General features: G+C 41.2%; 1 protein-coding gene across 1 annotated transcript in view; it reads left to right on the top strand.

Annotated features, from left to right (window-relative positions):
• Pls1 (plastin 1) overlaps positions 1 to 19,046 on the top strand; it is a 57,744-nt gene extending 38,698 nt beyond the window's left edge. Inside the window, exons 10-16 of the mRNA XM_042665704.1 lie at positions 1,149 to 1,344; positions 7,507 to 7,585; positions 9,966 to 10,080; positions 13,989 to 14,122; positions 14,687 to 14,810; positions 18,018 to 18,142; positions 18,598 to 19,046. Of these exons, the coding sequence (XP_042521638.1) occupies positions 1,149 to 1,344; positions 7,507 to 7,585; positions 9,966 to 10,080; positions 13,989 to 14,122; positions 14,687 to 14,810; positions 18,018 to 18,142; positions 18,598 to 18,733 (909 nt within the window). The 3' untranslated portion in view covers positions 18,734 to 19,046. The remainder of the gene's footprint in view (positions 1 to 1,148; positions 1,345 to 7,506; positions 7,586 to 9,965; positions 10,081 to 13,988; positions 14,123 to 14,686; positions 14,811 to 18,017; positions 18,143 to 18,597) is intronic.
• The last annotated feature ends 1,807 nt before the right edge of the window (positions 19,047 to 20,853 follow it).

Genomic DNA, 20,853 nt, shown 5'->3' with positions numbered 1-20,853 from the left:
TCCCAGTGAAACAGTTGTCTACTCAGGGCCAGTGAATTTATTTAATTTAATCCCCACCTACTTCGTACCTCTCCTATGTCACCTTGAAGCCAGTTGTACACATAGTATCATTTAATTGACCTGGAATATTTAATTTATAGGCATAGAATCACTTAGTATATAATGACACATATGTTTGATGGATAACCGTTTCAGCATTTCTTTTTTTTTTTTTTGTCTTTTCTTTTTTGGTACTGGGGATTGAACCCAGGACGTTGCACTTGCTAGGCAAGCACTTTGCCACTGAGCTACATCCCAGCCTATTTCAGTATTTCTGAAAGATGCTTATCTCTACAAAATTGTGAAGTCTATAATATCATCTAGTCATCATTAACATTTACCATTGTCTTCTAAATGTCACACTTTCATTAGTCATTTGAATTAATATCTAAATAAAGAGGCCTGGTGCTATGGCTTAAGCATCAGACCTTGAGCTCAATCTTGTATAGATGTAGATATAGCAGATCTAAACAAGGCCCATATATGGTGATCTGCTGATATCTATCTACTCTGATATGTTTTCATTATTTAATTACAGACTTGTGTTTCTTGTTTTATGTATAATTTTCCTTCTCATTGTTTATTGAGACCCTGTTATTGGCCAGTGAGTGTTCACTCATACCATATCTGAGTGTTTTGTGGAAAAGTTCACGGATTAGAATGAGCTAAGAACCAGAGATCCTAGCAGGAAAACATAACTTATTTAAAAAAAACAAGAACAAAGTTGAGCACCAGTGGCTCACGCCTGGAATCCTAACTACTCAGGAGGCTGAGATCTGAGGATTGTGGTTCAAAACCAGCCCAAGCAGAAAAGTCCTCATGAGACTCTTATCTCCAGTTAACCACTCAAAACATCAGAAGTGGCACTGTGGCTCAAGTGGTAGAGGACAAGCCTTGAGCACAGAGAGGCTCAGGGACAGCACCCAGGCCCAGAGTTCAAGCCCCACAACTGACAAAAACCAAAATACATTTGGTAGAAGTTGATTTGTGAAGCTCCCACATTCTTTTTACCATTGGGTACACGTGCAGAAAGCGAATTGCTTTTCTAACTGTGCACCTGTCGATATGACACCAATCCTGACCGTTTTGTGTTGGATTTCTTCGTTTAGGAGAAGAATGATCTGAAGCGAGCTGGCCTCATGCTTCAGGAAGCCGACAAACTTGGCTGCAGGCAGTTCGTTTCTCCGGCCGATGTGGTTTCAGGCAACCCTAAACTTAACTTAGCTTTTGTAGCGAATCTTTTTAACACCTACCCCTGCCTACACAAGCCTGACAATAACGACATCGATATAAACTTACTGGAAGGTATGTCCCTTCTCCCCTTAATTGCTTCCTCGTATCTCTTTTCTTGGGGTTTGGCAATACTTTGCTCTTCCAGGTAGGAGATGGTGGTGGTACATGAATTAACTGTGTATAGGCATGGAGAGCCACTAGAAAAAAAATCAACTTATATATATAGGAAGTGGATGGTTGTTTTGCTGCAAAGAGAATGCTGGGTTAAACCTTCCTTATCTGGTATTTCTCCCTAGAATTTGATGAAAAGTCATCCATCTACTTATCCTTACAAATAAGTCATCCTATGAATGTAACTCTACCAATAGGGATAAATGAATTATCTATTGGGAAAAAATGTAATTACATACACCTTTTTTCCTCTGTTTGAAAGTTAGTTTGACTCCAGGATGATTCTCTCTCTCTCTCTTTTTTTTTTTTTTTTTTAACGATTTTTAGTATCTATGAAAAAAATTATACTTGTCTTGATGTGTGTGGACTGTTGTTATCTGTCTCATAATATATAATACTTTCCTGTTTTGCTTCATGAAATACAGATTTGACCCCTCCTAATGTAGGTACTGTATTTAGTACTTTTCTATACTCTATAAATCTATTCGTTCTGGCATTTATTCTTTTCCATCTGGGTTGAGATTTAATTTTTTTTGCATTGTTCATGCTGTGTTATTTGTCTTAATATGCCTATCGAATAAATGACTCCAGGCAAGGGACACAAGTGAAACTGGATTAACAAGCAGAGCCAGGACAGTTACATTTCTTAAGTGTCATCGAAGTGATTCCAGTATAGGAATCACCTCAGTGACAGAAGCATTCTCCTTTCTCCTGACCTCTGTCTCCCAGCCTCTCCTCTATTCTCCTCCCACTCTTACATCCCCAGCCACAGGCCTGCCAGTATCCCATTAGTGTAAGAGCAAGGAGTAAAATCAGTGGGAGTAGCGATGTTAGCTGTCTGATGGAGTGGCCATCCCTAAGATCCTCCTTAGATGTCTCACTTGGGAGATGGTGGGGATTTTCACCACCATCTCATGTTCAATATTAAGTCACATGCCCTCTCCTTACTCTCTTTCCCTGTGAGACAGTGAGCAGTCTCTGGATCTTTTATCTTTGACTGCAACAACAGAGAGTTCTAAAGTCCTTGTCAACTCCGTAATTACAACAAATACAATTAATTCCATATAGTTAAACTGAGGGTTAAAACAAAGACTCTTCTCTACCTAGATATATAACTGAAGAACGGAAATAGACAAAATAATGTAGACTTTTTTTTCCAAAGAGGAATTTAAGGTGAAAGATTAGAACCTACAACCAAAAATAAAAAATTAAGGAAAAAGGAAGACAAGTATTTAATCCATCTGGAAAATTTCAAAATCCCGCCATGATTCCAGCAGAAGGCATTGTTTAAAGTGGCATATTAAAAATGATCTGCTTTTTATAGTCGCTGGTCTGTTGCTCGATTACCTTTTCTGGCTTGCTCGCTCTCCCCCTGTGTCATGTTTGGGTTCTTTTGCTAGTGTTTAGCATGCTTTGGAGATTTTTTTTTTCAGTGTGACTAGGATTGCTACATATTTCCATTAGTATCATTTAAGTTGGTATTTGTTGAGCGATACTATGGGAAATATTTATCAATCATCTCTATGTAGAACATATGTATGTTCTGGTACAAGTGCCCAAGATGTATTTGACCTCTGTCATTGTAATATTTTCCCTCTTCCAATTTGTGTTTTTATAAATCCTCATAAAGCTTGGCCTTATCACACACCAGATTCATCTATTAGTGTGTCCTCGTGGGTAGAGAATTTCATCTCTAGGGAATTAAAAAAAAATTTAAACCCCAGGAAATAGTGAACCTGCATATCAAATGGAAGCGAACTTATAGGCTAGCTGGAGAAAGCATCTCAGAACGCATTTGCTGTGATAGAAAGTGCACAAGCCACCTAGTTAGAAAGACTTTGTTCAGATTCTGGTTCCATTTTATATATATATACATATATATATGTGTGTGTGTGTGTATATATGTATACATATGTCAGGACTAATACCACTTACTTTGCAGAGTTACAGAACAAATAAGTGGGTAGTCATCAGTGACAGTCTAACCTGCATTCTGTGTTTACTAATGATCAGGGTGGGAGGAGGAAAACACAAGATAACAATCCTAGTGCATTTAGCGAGTGTTGAATAGGTTTGTTCTTTTTCTGTTCTTTTACTAGCTACTTTTTTAATTAATTACTTTTGTGCTGGAACTGGGGCTTGAACTCAGGGCCTTGTGCTCTTTCTTGAACTTTTTTTTTTTTTTTAATCAGGGCTGGCACTCTACAACTTGAGCCACTCTATACCTCTGGCTTTTTTGTGGGGTGGGGGGGCTGGTCCTGGGGTTTGAACTCAGGGTCTGGGCACTGTCCCTGAACTATTTTGCTCAAGGCTAACGCTCTACCACTTGAGCCACAGCACCACTTCTGGTTTTTGAGTGACTGATTGGAGTCTTATAGAGATTTTCCTGCCTGGGCTGGCTTCGAACCATGATCCTCAGATCTCAGCCTCCTGAGTAGCTAGGATGACAGGCGTGAGCCACTGGTGCCCAGCTTCCCTGCAGGGGATCCACCTACCCCCACGCCTAACAGAACTAGAATTTGTACTCAGGGCTTGCTAGGTAGGTGCTCTGCCCGTTTCCAGTCCATTTACTTCTTTGTAGATAGGGTCGTGTGCATTTGCCCCATGCCAGCCTTGGACAACGGTCGTCTATCTGTGCCGCTCAGGTGACTGTGGATGCAGACACTTGCCCCATTCCTGGACTGTCTTTGAGACAGGTTCTGGAGCCCTTTTGTTCAGACTGAACTTGAAATGGCTAACCCTCCTCTTTCTATCTTCTGACTAGCTGAGTTGACAGGTGTGCTCCAGCACACTTGGCCCAAGTGTAGCGGCATTAAAAAAAATCATTATATCATCAGGTTCAACAGAATTTAAATATTTTCCTTTAAAAAAAAAAAAAAAAAAACTAAACTGTCGGGTGCCGGTGGCTCAGGCCTGTAATCCTAGCTACTCAGGAGGCTGAGATCTGAGGACCATTGTTCAAAGCCAGCCTGGGCAGGAAAGTCCGTGAGACTCTTTTTTTTTTTTTTTTGGGTACAGTCATGGGGCCTGAACTCTGGGCCTGGGCACTGTCCTCAGCTCTTCAGCTCAAGGCTAGCATTCTACCACTTGAGCCATAGCGCCACTTCCAGCTTTTTTCTTTTTTGCTTATGTGGTGCTGAGGAATCAAACCCAGGGCCTCAGGCATGCAAGGCAAGCGCTCTACCACTGAGCCACCTTCCTAGCCCAAGTCCGTGAGACTCTTATCTCCAGTAAACCAGTAGAAAACCAGAAGGGGCGCTGTGGCTCAAGCAGTAGAGCACTCGCACAAGCCCCACAACCAAAAAAGGAAAACCACAAAAAACAAAACTTAAACCATTCTTACAATAAGTCGTTGTCATTGTAAGACACAATTTGGATTTTCCTAGTTAGAAAGAATGTGAAGGATTTCCAACTACTGGACAAAAAAAGCTTATATAAATAGCATTCATAATAAATCAAACAACCAAAAGTTTCCAAGTTACATGGATAAACTGAGCTTGTAGTTATGGTATCCTGGAGATAGTTCAGGGATTTAATTTACACCCATTCAGAAGCTCCCATAGCAGGATTTCTATGGACTCTAGGAATATTTAGCAGGTACTCCTGGAGATGATTATAAAGTGTTTGTAACAGATACAACAGATTGCTCAGGACCTGGGCACTATCCCTGAGCTTCTTTTGCTCAAGGCTATTGCCCTACCACTTGAGCCACAGCTCCACTTCCTGCTTTTTCTGTGTATGTGGTACTGAGGAATCAAACCCAGGGCTTCGTGCATGGTAGGCAAGTACTCTACCACTGAGCCACCTTCCTAACCCATCAGTTTTGTTTTATGAAGACCAGAAGGAACAACATTTAAGCAAGAAATAATGTAGCTACGTAATACAGTTAGGATTAAAGAAGGTTCTGGGATACCTGGAGAGTCATGGCATTGAAAGCCCATGAAAATAGGGTGAGCCAGGTTCTTGCTGAACAACTGGTAGAAATACCAGAGCCCTTTGGATTCTGCAAGGATCTGCCTCTTAACTCTAAGAAGGGGGCCTGCCGCTTAGATGCTTACAGATTTTTATGCCAAACCATCCTGCGAATTTCATGGGGCCAGAGTCTAATGCTGAGCGATCTGAACACTTGCCTGCAGGTTGGAAGTGAGTGAGAGGCACTCACATTGATCAGCTGTTTGGCTATCAGCTAAGACAAGCAAAAGAAGCTCAGGGACAGTGCTCAGGCCCCCTGAGCTCAAGCCCCAGGACTGGCAAAAAACTGAGCAATCTGTTGGATCTGCTACAAACACTTTATAATCATCTACGGGAGTACCTGCTAAATATTCCTAGAGTCCATACCAATCCTGCTTATGGGAGCTTCTGAATGGGTTTTTCCATTGTCCCCTGACATTGCTGTTGAATAAGCAGTCAAGATTAGTCAGTGAGGGGGGTGGGGGTGGGGGGGAAGATGGGAAGGGATAGGAGGGGAAACAAAGGAGGAGGCAACAATGCTTGATAAGAAATATACTCATTATCCTGCCCATGTAATTGTAACTCCTCTGTACAGTATTTTCACAATAAAAAAAAAAGAAACTGAAAAAAAAAAAGATTAGTCAGTGAGGACCCTCTATAATCAGTCAGTATCTATAAGACACTACATGACAGGGCTGGGAAGGTGGCTCAGTGGTAGAGCGCTTGCCTTGCATGCATGAGGCCCTGGATTCGATTCCTCAGCACCACATAAACAGAAAAAGCTGGAAGTGGTGCTATGGCTCAAGTTGGTAGAACGGATCCTTGAGCGTAAGAGCTGAGGATCAGCGCCCAGGCCCAGAGTTCAGGCCCCGTGACTACCAACAACAACAACAAAAAAAGACACACATGACAGGGCAGGGGGAGCTCATATCTTCCTGTTTGGGGTACACCAGAGGTAGTCGATGTTCAGGAAGGCAGCGTTACCCTAGGCTAAACATTAGAACAGGAGGAGTGAGTTCTCCCCTGAGACGAGAACTTCCTAGGATGAAATATAGCAAGCACATCCGAGGTGGTGTGGAGGGCTTGGAATGCTCAAGTTGTTGTTGTTTTTCTTTTTGTGCCAGCCCTAGGGGTTTGAACTTGGCCTGGGCACTATCCCTGAGATTCTTTTGCTCAAGAGCTTTTAGCTCTATCACTTGAGCCACAGCTCTGCTCCCAGCTCTTCGGTAGTTTATTGGAGATAAGAGGCTCATTGTCTTCCCTGCCCAGCTTGGCTTCAAACCTTCATCCTCAGATCTCAGCCTCCTGAATAGCTGGGATTACAGGTGTGAGCCACTGGTGCCTGGTTCAAGTATTTGTTTGTTTGTTTGTTTGTTTGTTTTCACAGAGATGATGTAAAGTAATTCAGGAAACCTGTGGAATGGTTACACTGATCATCGCCTATTTTTATCCATTACCTGCAAATCCTAATCTTTATTATTATTTGCTGTCCTGGTATAGGTTTGTGTGCCTAGAAACTGTCCTGTTGTTTTTTTTTGTTGTTGGTTTGTTTTTGTTTTTTATTATTAATATTTTTTATTGTGAAAATACACTACAGAGGGGTTACAATTACATGAGCAAGGTAATGAGTACATTTCTTATCAAGCTTTATTGCCTCCTCCGTTTCCCCTTCCCATCCTTGCAATCCCATCCCCCCCATTTTTGTTTTTTTAAAAGACCCAAAATCTATACAAATTTGGAAGCACTGCAGTGGGAAAGGTGGAGCTCTTCTGTTTCGAGTTCATGTACTAACAGTGCCCTGACTGCTTGTTTTTATAATGTTAGCCAGATGCCTTCTGTCTCTGATCCTCACCTCAGACATTGGACAGGGAAACCAAGGACTCACTTGTCCACAGACATCAAATGAGGGAATTCTGAGTGGAGGGAGACAGATAGTGGCTTCCTGGATGATGGGGTTAAGAGATTTTTCTTTTCCCTCTAAAGAAATGACAATTATCTAAAGAACCAGGGCAAAGTGGGTGTGGCCAGTGTTGACATGCAAGGATGGTTTACAAAACAGCCCTGGTGATCCCTTGGGCTCGAATCACCTGTGTGAACTTCTGTCCCCTCCAGGAGAGAGCAAGGAAGAGAGGACCTTCCGGAACTGGATGAACTCCTTGGGGGTCAACCCATACATTAATCATTTGTACAGGTAAATACCTTCTGTGTTTCAGCCTTATTGTCAGGATACAGTCTTCTGGTGGTGTGGTATTGGTCAGGGGGCTTGAATTCAGGGCCTGGGCACTGCCCCTGTCTTTTTGCTGAAGGCTAGTGCTCTGCCACATGAGCTGCACCTCCACTTCTGGCTTTTTGGTGGTTAATTGGAGATAAGAGTCTTAAGGACATTCCTGTCCCAGCTGGATTTGAACCATGATCCTCAGATCTCAGCCTCCTGAATAACTAGGATTACAAGCATGCTAGTGTGTGTGTGTGTGTGTGTGTGTGTGTGTGTGTGTGTAATTTATTTATTATGGACAAATTATTTCAGCTTTAATAGATTAGAATTGAAGTAATGACTGAAAATTGTTTCCATTATATCAATATCTTTCATTATAATTCATTTTTTCATTTTTTGCCACATCCCAATTATTATGTTACATTTTAAAAATCATGTATAGGTAGGAATCACTAGTTTTCCCTGGATAATTATTATGTTTTTTTTAATCTTACTCTTTATTATCATTTAAAAAATGACAGCAGGGCTTGGGAAGGTGGCTCAGTGGTAGAATGCTTGCCTAGCATGCATGAAGCCCTGGGTTTGATTCCTCAGCACCACATAAACAGAAAAAGCCAGAAGTGGAGCTGTGGCTCAAGTGGCAAAGCACTAGCTTTGAGCAAAACAGCTCAGAAATAGCACCCAGACCTGGAGTTTGAGCTAAGACCAGCACATATGCAAACACATATACACATTAAAAAAAAAAAATGACAGCAGTTAATTAACATGGGTTGAACCAAGAAAACATTCTATTAACTAAATTTCCTGTGTTGCCTGCTAAGGATGAATGATGTGATATTTGCAGATGGGAGTGACAGAAAACTCATCTTTTTTCTTTTTTTGGCGTCAGTCATGGGGCCTGAACTCTGGGCCTGGGCGCTGTCCCTCAGCTCTTCAGCTCAAGGCTAGCGCTCTACCACTTGAGCCACAGCGCCACTCCTGGCTTTTTCAGCTTATGTGGTGCTGAGGAATGGAACCCAGGGCCTCATGCATGCAAGGCAAGCACTCTACCTCTGAGCCACCTATCAATAAATTACATGTCAAGGAAACTCCTTAAAACGTTTAACTCCTTAAAGAATATTCAGTTGTTCTTCGAATGTGAGCTGAAGATTAATGCCATAGTCGAAAACCTCACCTGTCATTGCCTTATGTCCTTAGCCTACAGAACTGAAAACAGTCTACAGACATACTTCAAGCTTCTCAGGAGAATTTTTTTTTTTTTCTGAATGTGAAATGGCAGTAGTTTTACTTTAAGAACTCCTACTTGCTCCTAATTTCCTTCCTGTTAACCTTCATTATCGAACATGAACGGCTGCCTACTGAGTAGCTGTGATTTTTCCTAGAGCTATTTTTAAAGTTTGGAAAAGAAATAATATGTAAGTAACTCATTCTACTGTACAAGTATCAAGAAATACATACTTACAGAGAACATAATTAAGCAGGATAATTCCCTCTTCCTGCCCTTCCTTGTACCTTTTTCTTGCTCACTAGTAATGTCCTTAGCATAATAAGTATATAAGCACATTTGAATCTAACCTCTTTTGAAGTAACTGAGATCAGACTAAAGGAAGTACTCTGCCACTTGCTTTTTAAACTTGATGCATCTTGTGAAGCTGTGCATTTTCAGATCTATCGTAGTATATCGTGGGAGTTTATAGTTATTCTTGAGCTCCCTACAGCCGGAGATTGATGCCCAATTTCTAAACACGGTGGCAACACATGTCTTTGCGCATGTGTGTGCATGTATGTTGTGTATGTTTATATGTCATTGCATACAATTATGAAAAATATGTGGGCAGATTATTATAATGGAAATTCTGGGTTGAATGATGTGTCCTGTCATTTTGCAAGCATTAAATAACCCTCTATTTTTTTCTTTTTTGGTGCTCCTGGGGTTTGAACTCAGGGCTTTATGGTTGCTAGGCAAATCTACTGCTTTGAACCATGCCTCCAGCCCTTTTCACTTTAGTTATTTTTGAAATAGTCTCTCTCTCAGCTGACCTGGGCTCTGTTCTCATACTATTTATGCTCCCTCCCCAGCTTTTACTGTTAAGAGGGTGAGAGGATTTCCTATGGGCTTTTTTTTTTTCCAATCTGGACTGGCCTTGATCTGCAGTCCTCCTGATCTGAGCCTCCAGAGGAGTATCTAGGGTTTCAAGCCTGAGCCACTATACCCAGCCAAGTCCATTGTGTTTTCAGACATGCATACATACATGCATGCATGCATGCATACATACATCCGTCTGCAACGTACCTAACGTCATTGGTACTCACACCCTTACCCCTCACTGCTCTTCCTACCTGTGTTCCGCTTTAGTGACCTGGCAGATGCTTTAGTGATCTTCCAGCTCTATGAAATGATCCGAGTGCCGGTGAACTGGAGCCAGGTCAACAAACCTCCCTACCCAGCGCTCGGAGGAAATATGAAAAAGGTGAATGGAATGATGGGAGGGAGGGACTGGGCGGGGGAGGATATAGTGTTCTTGTTATGAAATGAAACAGCAGATTTAGAATCTCATAAAGCTCAGTAAAGCGTGCTCTCTCCCCACACTTCTGCTCTAACCCCAAATACGTTGTGTTACTACGTTGCTTTAATAAATGTTTAGAAAGATGAAGGCAGCCTTCCCAGTCGGACCCTTGTAACTGTTTTTGTCTGCAGCAAGCTGCAATATTTACTGTTGTCTGAGATGCACTGTAAGTGCATTCTTTATAATTACACAACTTCCTCCATCTTGACTGGATATGTATTCATTTGGGTATCAGTGGCTCACACTTAACAATCCTAGCTACTCAGGAGGCTGAGATAAGAGGATCGTGGTTTAGAGCCAGCCCTGGCAGACAAATCCTGAGAGTATTACCTTCAATTAACCAGCAAAAACAAAAAACAAAAACCTGGAAGTTGAGGTGTGGTTCAAGTGGTAGAGTGGCAGTCATGAGCAAACAAAGCTGAGGGAGGTTACGATTTCTCAAGTTCAAGCCACAGTCAGGCTTGAACTGCAGAATATTAAAAATAGCTAAATGACGGGGCACTGGGAGCTTACACCTGTCATACTAGCTACTCAGGAGGCTAAAATCGGAGGATTGGAATTCAAAACCAGCCTGAGCAAGAAAGTCCATGAAACTTGTATCTCCAGTTAACTACCAGAAAACCAGATGTGGAGCTGTGGCTCAAAGTGGTAGAGTGCTAGCCTTGATCAAAAGGGCTCAGGGACAGCACCCAGTCCCTGAGTTCAAGCTCCATGACAAAAAAAGAAGAAAGGAAGGAAGGAAGGAAGGAAGGAAGGAAGATAAGCAGAAAGAAAGGAAGGAAGGAAGGAAGGAAGGAAAGAGCCATAAATGGGTAGTATGATAATTACAAGACATATTCAGATTTTTTTCAGTATTTCAAGTGATTGAACTACCTGCATTTTTAATTTTTATTTCATTTGCCTATAGTTTTCTACTTTCTGTTCTCATGGAAATAAAATCTGGAAAATGTTAACTCATTTCACATAAGTTTTTTTTCTCCTTCATAATTTCAGATGCCAAATGGAAGATTCGTTATACCTGCAGTTTCTTTTAATGTTAATTACAAAATGTCACAAATGAATCATATGCAGAATGCTTCCTTCCAAGCACTAGCTATTTATAAGAGGAAACATAAAGCCTGGGATAAATTCAAGATGTTGAATTCGATTTTGACAAACGAAGAATACTTTTCACAACACAGTGCCACCAAGACTTAGTTTATGAGCGTTTCTTCTCTTGTGAAGTTCATCAAACCAACTGTCAGTGTCTTCCTTCATTCTCTTTTCAGTATTGCATTTTACTTGAACCCTTGATTTCTCATCAGTCAAAATGAGCCAGCTTCACCTGTGTCCATTTTCCATGCTGAGTGGTCATGGCCTCCATCCTCCACGAGACTAGTTTTTCCTAATTTTTGTAGGTTCCTCAGCTTTCAGCCTGACAGCTCTAGCTCTTTCTAAGGCTCAGATCTTGGCCTAAGACTCTGTTCTTTTTCCTTTCAGTTTAAAATGATGTTTTAAGTAGTTGTCCAAAGGCGTTGCCATTTAACAAAGCCGTTTATGAATACAACACATGTTGATCAGTGTCACCCACCCCTCCCTTACCCATTCTTTCCCTCATGCTTCTTAATTTTGGGGGCTGGGGGCTGGGAAGGTGGCTCAGTGGTAGAGCACTTGCCTTGCATGCTCAAGGTCCTGGGTTTGATTCCTCAGCACATAAGAAAAAAGCCGGAAGTGGCGCTGTGGCTCAAGTGGGAGAGTGCTAGCCTTGAGCTGAAGAGCTGAGGGACAGCGCCCAGGCCCAGAGTTCAGGCCCCACGACCAGACCCCCCCAAAAAAAATTGTGGGCTGTACAATGATTGTTGTGTACATTCTCCCCCTCTTCTCTTCATTCATCCACCTCTTGCCCCTTGACCCCACCCCACACCTTTTGAGCACCCACTTCCTGGTATTTGATTTTGCTGAACTTTGCCTTTGCCTTCATAAGAAATTACACTATTTGAGTTCTTCCTTGAACTTACTGTATTTCAGTTAATATATTTGTATATACTTGCACACTACCCAATGCATTTGCTTAAGATTTTGTAAGCTAGACTTAGCTTCTACATATAAGGGAAAACGTGGATCCTTTCTCTCTTTGGGCCTGGCTAACTTCACTTAACCTAATTTTCTCCAGTTACACTATCATTCTTTCTATTGGATGAGTAGAATTCTGTTGTATATATATACCACATTGATCCATTCCTCCATTAAGGGTATTTGGGCTGATTCCATACCTTGGCTGTGGTGACTAGTGCTGCAGTGAACATAGTTGTGCTGGTGGCTTTACTGTATCCTGGTTTGTGATCTTTTGGATAAATGCCCTGGAATGGAATTGCTGGATGCTAGGTCTTGAGACTCGGGATCTCAGATTGTTAGGCAGGAGCTCTCTGGCTATTTTCACTTGTTTAGATATCTATACTTGCGTCTGGACCCTGGTCCCATTTTATGCTTCCAATTGTAGCTGGGATGATAGGTACTTGCCACAGTGCTTAGTGCCTTTTGTTGAGATGGAGTTTCACAGACTTTTCTGCCGAGGCTGGCTTGGAACCACAGTCTGCTTGATCTCCCCCTCTTGGTAGCTAGGATTACCAAAGTGAACTCTTGTACCCAGCCATGATCCTTCAGATCTCCATTTCCCAGTAGTTAAGATTATAGGCATGAGCCACCAGTGTCTGCATAAAACTCTAATTTCTGTACTCCATTCTTAGGGAACCAGATACATTTTTTAGGGCTTTTGGCTTCCCTCTAGGAACCTAATTTCTCATTCTTTCTTTAGTTTGGTATTGCTCCAAATCTTACAAGGGTTCTGCCAAATTTGAATCCAAGCACTCCTAAAAACAGAACACATCCTTCCTTAACGTTAAGACCCATTTCCACTTTCCTTTTCCTTGCCGGCCATATCAGCATCTTCATAGGCCTTCTACATGGCGCCCCAAACTTGTTTTTCTCCACCAGTTCCCCCAGAATTTTTCTCAAACTACAAAACAGATGGTCCTTCACTGAAACACATTTTACACAATCCAGTTTGCTAGAAAATTCTCTCCTTGATCTGCATTTCCATGGAAAATGTCATTTACTCTCTTCCTGTTTTAGTTATGTAACTAGAGTGCTGTTATTTTTTCCCTGTAGACTAGGAGTCAATTCCATTTTTTTACTTCTATATATATCTATGGTGCTTATTCCTTTTCTTAAATTTAAAAAATAGATTATTATTATGGAGTTGTACAGAGAGATTACAATTCTATAAGTCAGTTAACGAGTATAATTCTTCTTGGACAATGCTAGTCTTTCCTTTGTTATTCCCCAGTTTCCTCCTTCCTTCCCTACACATAATTTGCATAGTTCTGTGTGTGTGTGTGTGTGTGTGTGTGTGTGTTGCGCCTGTGCCTGGACTTGAATTGAGGGCCTGTGCACTGTCCATGAGCATTTTTGCTCAAGGCTACCTCTAGAGTCACAAGTCCACTTCCAGTATTTTTGCTGGTTAATTAGGGTCCTCAGATCTCAACTTCCTGAGTAGAAGAGAAGTCTATATCTCGATAAGAGAATTGTAGCACCAAGTCATGGGTGATGAGAAATCTCTGCAGAGGTCAGGGTAGAACAACAACAACGACACTCTAGAAAGGACTGAGCTGAAGGAATAATTATTCTTTGCATTTATTTGGTTACTGTGAAATGAAATTGAGCATCATCTGTATCATTGGAACTATTTTTCACATGATTGAACTAGGTCTACAGGTTCAGGAGATAGGTTTCTAAGAATGTGTCTTTAAACCAAAACTTTCTCTTACTGGTAGATTGAAAATTGTAACTACGCTGTGGCGCTTGGAAAAAACGAAGCCAAATTCTCCTTGGTGGGCATTGCTGGACAAGACCTAAATGAAGGGAATTCAACCTTGACCCTGGCATTGGTTTGGCAGTTGATGAGAAGGTAAAAGCTGATGCGTTACAGAACTGAGGTCATTTGAGCCACACCAGTAGCTATTTTTGAAGCCTAATAAACACGAGAAATGCACAGTGCAATGTTATAAAAGGTTTGCTATTGACTTGATGTTCATAACTATATTTTAAAGTGAGACAGTCTCTAGAAACACAATAACTTATTATGAATAACTCAGTAAAATGACTTTGTAAGGAGCTGTTTAGAATTCTTTTAAAAATACCACATGGTAGTTTTTGTTTTGAAGAATGAGCTCTGTAATTTTGGAAAGTAATCAAGTGTAAATGCCAGACTAAAATTAGAGATGTTAGAACTGAACTTTTCCTCCCTTCCTCCCTCTCCTCGGTCCCTTCTTTTATTTGGAAATGGGGTCTCACTATATATCTTGGGCTGACTTTGAATTTGGGGAATTCTCCTACCTCAGTCTCCCAAGTACTGGGATTACAGATGTGTACTACCATATCTGGCTGTCTCTGAAATATTTAAGTATGATATGAATGGCATGGAGGCTAACTTGGCCCTGCTGGTCCCAAGCATAAATCTTGTCTGTTGCAGGTACACACTGAAGGTATTATCCGATCTTGGAGAAGGAGAAAAAGTGAATGATGACATTATTATTAAGTGGGTCAATCAGACTCTTAAAAATGCAAACAAAAGCACTTCTATTTCCAGCTTTAAGGTAACATAATTTTTTTAAAACTTGTAAGTTTATGGAAGGAACTTTTTTTAATGGACATGACAAAGGTTAGGTTCAGAATCATGTTGATACTTTATCTCAGAAACACATGACGTTTAGGCATACTATTTGGCATGTATAAGCTAGAAATAGTCCATTGGAGTTTGTTTTTGGGGTTTTGTTTTCTTTATTGGTTGTCTTGTTGAATGGAAATGCAAATTAGACTGTGGTAATCTAATTTAAAGAAAGATACAGAATTGAGGCAAAAAAAATAATAATCCGGTTGTCAAATAAATGGAAGAGAAAGATAAACCCCGTTGTCTCTATAGGAGCTATACTGGCTTGTGTTCCCTAGCAGCAGTCTCAGAATTGTTCTGACATCATTCCCAGCCAGAGTGACTCAAGTGGGCACTGAGAAACCTGGTAGGAGAAGACGGATCTTGTCGTTTGGTCTCATAATGCACTTCACACTCACTCCACCAGCATTGTGGCTGTAACTCATAAAGTCATGGCACACCAGACACCCATCGCCACTAACACTCATGCCGTCCTTCCATCGCGCCTGCGCTTGCATGTGAGCATGTCTGCTTGCACACGTTCACTCGTTGAGCCTTGTGTGTGTGTGACTTGATGATTTGTGAAACCCAGCAAGTGGTGCAGTTTTGTTGTGAACTAGAAGATTGCCAATGGATATGAGACACTCTGTTAAGAGCTATCTACCCTTCCATCATTCCTTTCTTTGCCTCATTGTGCTGTTTAACACCATCGCAGAGTGGAAGAAATGTCAGAGGTGGATAAATTCAGTCTTCTCGTCTACCAAAAACTGAGGCCAGAAGTGGCCTTAAGAGGAAACTGAATGTTGGCAGAGATGTTGCCCTAGTCCCAGTTCAAGTGCTTTTTATCTCCTCCCTTTCTCTCTTGGAAGAAGCACATGACATTGAGGGTGTTTGGAAGATTTTAAAAAAATTTCTTACTATATAAGAATCTATAAGAATGTAAAACATTGCCGAGCGCCTGTGGCTCACGTCTGTAATCCTAGCTACTCAGGAGGCTGAGAACTGAGGATCGAGGTTCAAAGCCAGCCTGGGCAGGTTTATCTCCAATAAACCACCAGAAAACTGGAAGTGGTGCTGTAGCTCAAGTGGTAGAGTGCTCACCTTGAGCTGAAGAGCTAAGGGACAACGCCCAGGCCCAGAGTTCAAGCCCCACGAACAAAAAAAAAAAAGAATGTAAAACTTTATAAATGGGAGGATCAAGGTTCCAAGCCAGTCTGGATAAAAAAGTCCCTGAGACTCTGGGACATGGTGGCACATGCCTGTGATCCCAACTATCTCTGTGATCTCAGGACCCCGATTGTGAATCAGGGGTACCTAGGTGGAAAGCCAGACCCTGCCCTAAAAGTCAATGATCTGGATTTCGAAATCCACATGTACGGTTGACTTCATGACTAGCTGAGCCAATGACTGAAGTCTACTCAGGACTCAGGGTTTTCCCTCCTCTGCTTTGCCATCTGACATGCCAGCTCTGCTTGCCTTCCTCCCCCTCCCTGCTGCTTCTTCTGGTTATAGGACCGACCAGAGGCTGAGTGTGACCAAAGTTTTAGCCGCTCATTCACATACAGGAAAGGATCACTGGCTCTCCCTGGCCTGATTGAATGAGGCCCAAATGAAAGGATAGAACCACCTTGTTAGCTGGGGCACCAGTGGCTCACACCTGTCATCCTAGCTACTCAGGAGGCTGAGATCTAAGGATCTCGGTTCAAAGCCAACCTGAGCAGTAAAGTCCGTGAGACTGTTATCTCCTATTAACCAGTAGAAAACCGGAAATGGCGCTGTGGCTCAAAGTGGCAAAGAGCTAGCTTTGAGCAAAAAAATCTCAGGGACGGCGCCCAGGCCCTGAATTTAAGTCCCACAACTGAAAAAGAAAAGAAAAAGAAAACTACCTTATTTGTTAATGAGACTAGTGTTTTTCAGCCTGTTTACTTTTTTCATTATTGTCCCCCCTAGAAGAATGTTTTAGGACACCTTTTTCCCTGAATCCATTCTTACCATCTAAGTTTAGTGTGAAATACAGTTTATTTATTTACACACTGCACTTTAGGCCAGAAAAGCAATATGTTTAACAGCCTGTCTGCACTGAAAATACAAGACCGAGACCCATTCAGGGCCTTTCTTAGAGCAGTGAGTAGGCTTGTCAGTGCGTATCCCTAGAACAGTCTGGATACAGAGCAAAAATACGGGTTCTGTTAGGATGGAGACAGAAGAGGGAGTGAGCGTATGCTATAGGCAGATCATGGCCAGAGAGAGAAAATAAATCACATGTGCAAGGGCCAGTAAGTGCTAGAAAGAATTCAGATTGAGACCCAGCTTCAGCTACAGCCTTGGCTATTGAAATTCAGTGATTCATTTTGTATTCACCTTGAAAAAAGAAGTCTAACACAGAGTATGTTGGCATCAGCATAGGTTGGTTATGGGTTCAAACACTTGGACTGTACTCAGTGGCTATGTTAAGTCACAAGGGCTTTTTAAATGTCATGTTCTTTATCTTTAAAAGAGGGGTTTTTAACTCCTTTATCATGATACCTGTTGGGATTAAAAATGAAGATTAAATAAGCTACAACATGAAGCTGCAAGAATAATGCCTCTGTTGATTTCACTCTTCTCTCGGAATTTGTAGTCTAAGAAATAAAATATCACCAGAGTTTGTGAATTGTTCACTGAAAATCCATTTATTCTCTTTCAAAAGTGACTTGCCTTTTACAGGACAGATTCTGTAGTTAGCATCATAGGAAGTGTCACATCCACAAACGGTAGTCAGGTAGGTGACAGTTCTCTATCATTTATAGAAAGGCAGAAGAAGGGGCTGGGAAGGTGGCTCAGTGGTAAAGTGCTCCTGCATGCATGAGGCCCTGGGTTCGATTCCTCAGCACCACATAAGCAGAAAAAGCCAGAAGTGGCACTGTGGCTCAAGTGGTAGAGCACTAGCCTTGAGCTGAAGCGCTGAGGGACAGTGTCCAGGCCCCATGACTAACCAAAAAAAAAGAAAGGCAGAAGAAAAGTCATATATCAAATGGTAGAAAAGCTTACTACATCCAAAAAAAAAAATCTATCTCTTGGTTTCCATTATGAGAGAAGAAGCAGAAGAGGCTAACAATGATGAAAACGAAAGGGTAAGATGTTGAGGAATGCTCATGTCCTCTTTATTTTCTAGGATAAATCAATTAGCACAAGTTTACCTGTCCTAGACCTGATAGATGCCATTGCTCCAAATGCGGTTCGTCAAGAAATGGTCAAGAGAGAAAACCTTTCCAATGAGGACAAACTGAACAACGCTAAGTAAGCCTTCATGGTTTATACATTCTCTAAAACGCTTCCAGGAGCTGAGTGTGGTAGTGCACACCTGCAGTCCCCATGCTTTGAAGGCGGAGGCAGCAGGATTTCGAGTTTGAAGCTAGTCTGGGCTCCACAGACAGGCAGGAAAGTCCATGAAAACCGGGAGTGGTGCTATGGCTCTTGTTAGAGCATTTGCCTTGAGCCTTGAGCTTTGGGGTGAAGAACAGAGTGCCCAGGCCAGTAGTTAAAAAGCGCCACGACCAACCAGAAGAAGAAAAAGAATAAAATAAAATCCCTACAGGAAAAGAACAACTTGAATGGGGAATGAGTTTTTAAAATTGCCTCCTTAACCTTTCTCTCAAGTTAATCTTATCAAAATGTTTCATCCTTTTGTTAAAATCTATTCAGTACAAACCAATTGATCACAGATACCAAGATGTTTTTCTTTTCCTTTCAAGATATGCCATCTCAGTTGCTCGAAAGATCGGCGCCCGGATCTATGCATTACCTGATGATCTCGTAGAAGTGAAACCAAAGATGGTGATGACGGTGTTTGCGTGCTTAATGGGAAAAGGGCTGAATAGGATAAAATAATGCAACATGTAATATGCTTTGCTGCCACACTAAACACCGGAATGCCTCGCAGTTTACAGAATTTTGAAATGCAGTGTGTACAAAATCAGAGTATTTGTATGCTGGAAATAGTTCTATGTTCATTCATGAATTCAGTACCCTGTTTGTATATTAGTTAGAACTTGTCAGTCTTTTTATTTTGGATGACACAACTAATTACCAGTTGATACTGGTTCATTATCAAGCTGGTATTTCATGATTAAATTATTTTTGTTTCCTAAAAGTTTTAGCAAAACCAGACAAATTCATTCTTTTTCATGGATTGAAAAGATCAGGGAAGTTTTGGCAGGTCATGCTATGAAATGTGTTTTGGATTTTTTTTTGGATGTGTTATTTAATTTTGATCATATAGTCAGAATCCAATTTAATCACTTTATTTTTTTCTTCCTACTATTCTGTAAATTTCTATAGTATTTAAAAACTGAAAGTGACAAGTATTGCTCATTAACATTAGTGTGTGTTTGTGTGTGTGTGTGTGTGTGTGTGTGTGTGTGTGTGTGTGTGTGTGTGTCTGTACTGGGGCTTGAACTCAGGGCCTCGAACTCTTGTTTGGCCTTTTCCCATTCAAGGATGGCATTCTACCAGTTGAGCCACACCTCTACTTCTTGCTAGTTAGAGATAAGAGTCTCACAAACTTTTCTTCTTTGGCTGCCTTCAAATTCCAATCCTTAGGTCTCAGCTAAGGAGTAACTAGGATATCCTACCAACAACCAGCTTTTTTTTTTTTTTTTTTTAACAATAAGAGAGCTAATTATTAGGGCTGGGAATGTGGCTCAGTGGTAGAGTGCTTGCCTAGCATGCATGAGGCCCTAGGTTCAATTCCTCAGTACCACAGAAAAAGCCAGAAGTGGTGCTGAGGCTCAAGTGGTAGCGTGCTAGCCTTGAGCAAAAAGAAGTTCAGGGACAGTGCCCAGGCCCTGAGTGTAAGCCCCAGGACTGGAGAGAGAGAGAGAAAGAGTGCTCATTATTGAGTAAATACCAGAGTCTACTCTTTGTATCAGTAGTAGGAGCTTTTTAACACTTAATTTCAACTGCTGTTTTGCATATCCTAGTTTGGTACTGGAGCTTTATCTATTACGTGTCGCGTATACTATATGTTGGTGGGAAGGTTTTAGAGAAATATGTGTATATTTACATACACATATACACACGTGAAGAGTTTTTTAAATATTCATTATATTAATTTTTGCCTGTCTCCTTCCAAATACTTGTAGCCAAACATTGGCTAGAACATGTCATGTTGGCACTATTCCATCTGTAGATTACACTTGCTAGTTTAGCTCTATAGTGAAATTTAAGTAATATAGGATATGCCCCCAGACATTAATGTTCAACCCACTTCTACATTTTACCCATAGCTGCCTTTAAACTGGCCATGTCTGTTTCAGGTTTTTGGTATTTGGGAATAGCTAAAACTTGAGCCTTTTCTTTCCCCTAAATTTTTAGCAGTATCGCAATCCTGCCACTCACAGCTGAATTCAGAAATCTGCTCCCTCTACCTTCCACTGTTTGTGCCAGTGAGCAAGACTACTGTGTAACAAAAACTGTCACTTCATCTCTACTCCAACTCCTTATACCATTGATCAAAATATGCATAGTAAGAGTGTGTCCATGAATTTAGAATAGGTATTTTTTTAATGAGAAGATCAACAGGTGGATATGTGAAATATATTCTTCTACAAGAGATTTTCTTTCCCTTTTATATTTTGATGATTGTTTTCTTATTTGAAGATCATGGTATGTTCTTGCTCTTTTATGAGAGTATTTAAATTGTGCTGACTTCTTTTTGTTTTTCACCATTATATTCACCAAACGATCTAATTTACATGGAATCTGGCACTTCAGGGTGTGCTTTTTCTCACAAAGTATATTTAATAAAAAAAAATGCTGTGTAAGTAGAAATGTGTCAGTATTTATTTCATTGAAGGAAAAATACACAGCCTGCCTTCCCCAGGCATGGTGAGATGTACAGGAAGGAGGAAACAGCCAGGAATCTGGAGTTCTAGACCAGTCTGGGAAAAAGTTAAGATCATCTTATCTCAGAAACAAAATGCAAACAAAAGGCCTGGAGACATGGATCC

This window comes from Dipodomys spectabilis, unplaced genomic scaffold (assembly GCF_019054845.1).
Source record: "Dipodomys spectabilis isolate Male_0828 unplaced genomic scaffold, ASM1905484v1 ptg000342l, whole genome shotgun sequence".
In the NCBI taxonomy this organism is placed as follows: domain Eukaryota; kingdom Metazoa; phylum Chordata; class Mammalia; order Rodentia; family Heteromyidae; genus Dipodomys; species Dipodomys spectabilis.
The sequence above is the reverse complement of the archived record's forward strand: the minus strand, read 5'-3'. Positions and strand labels throughout refer to the sequence as shown.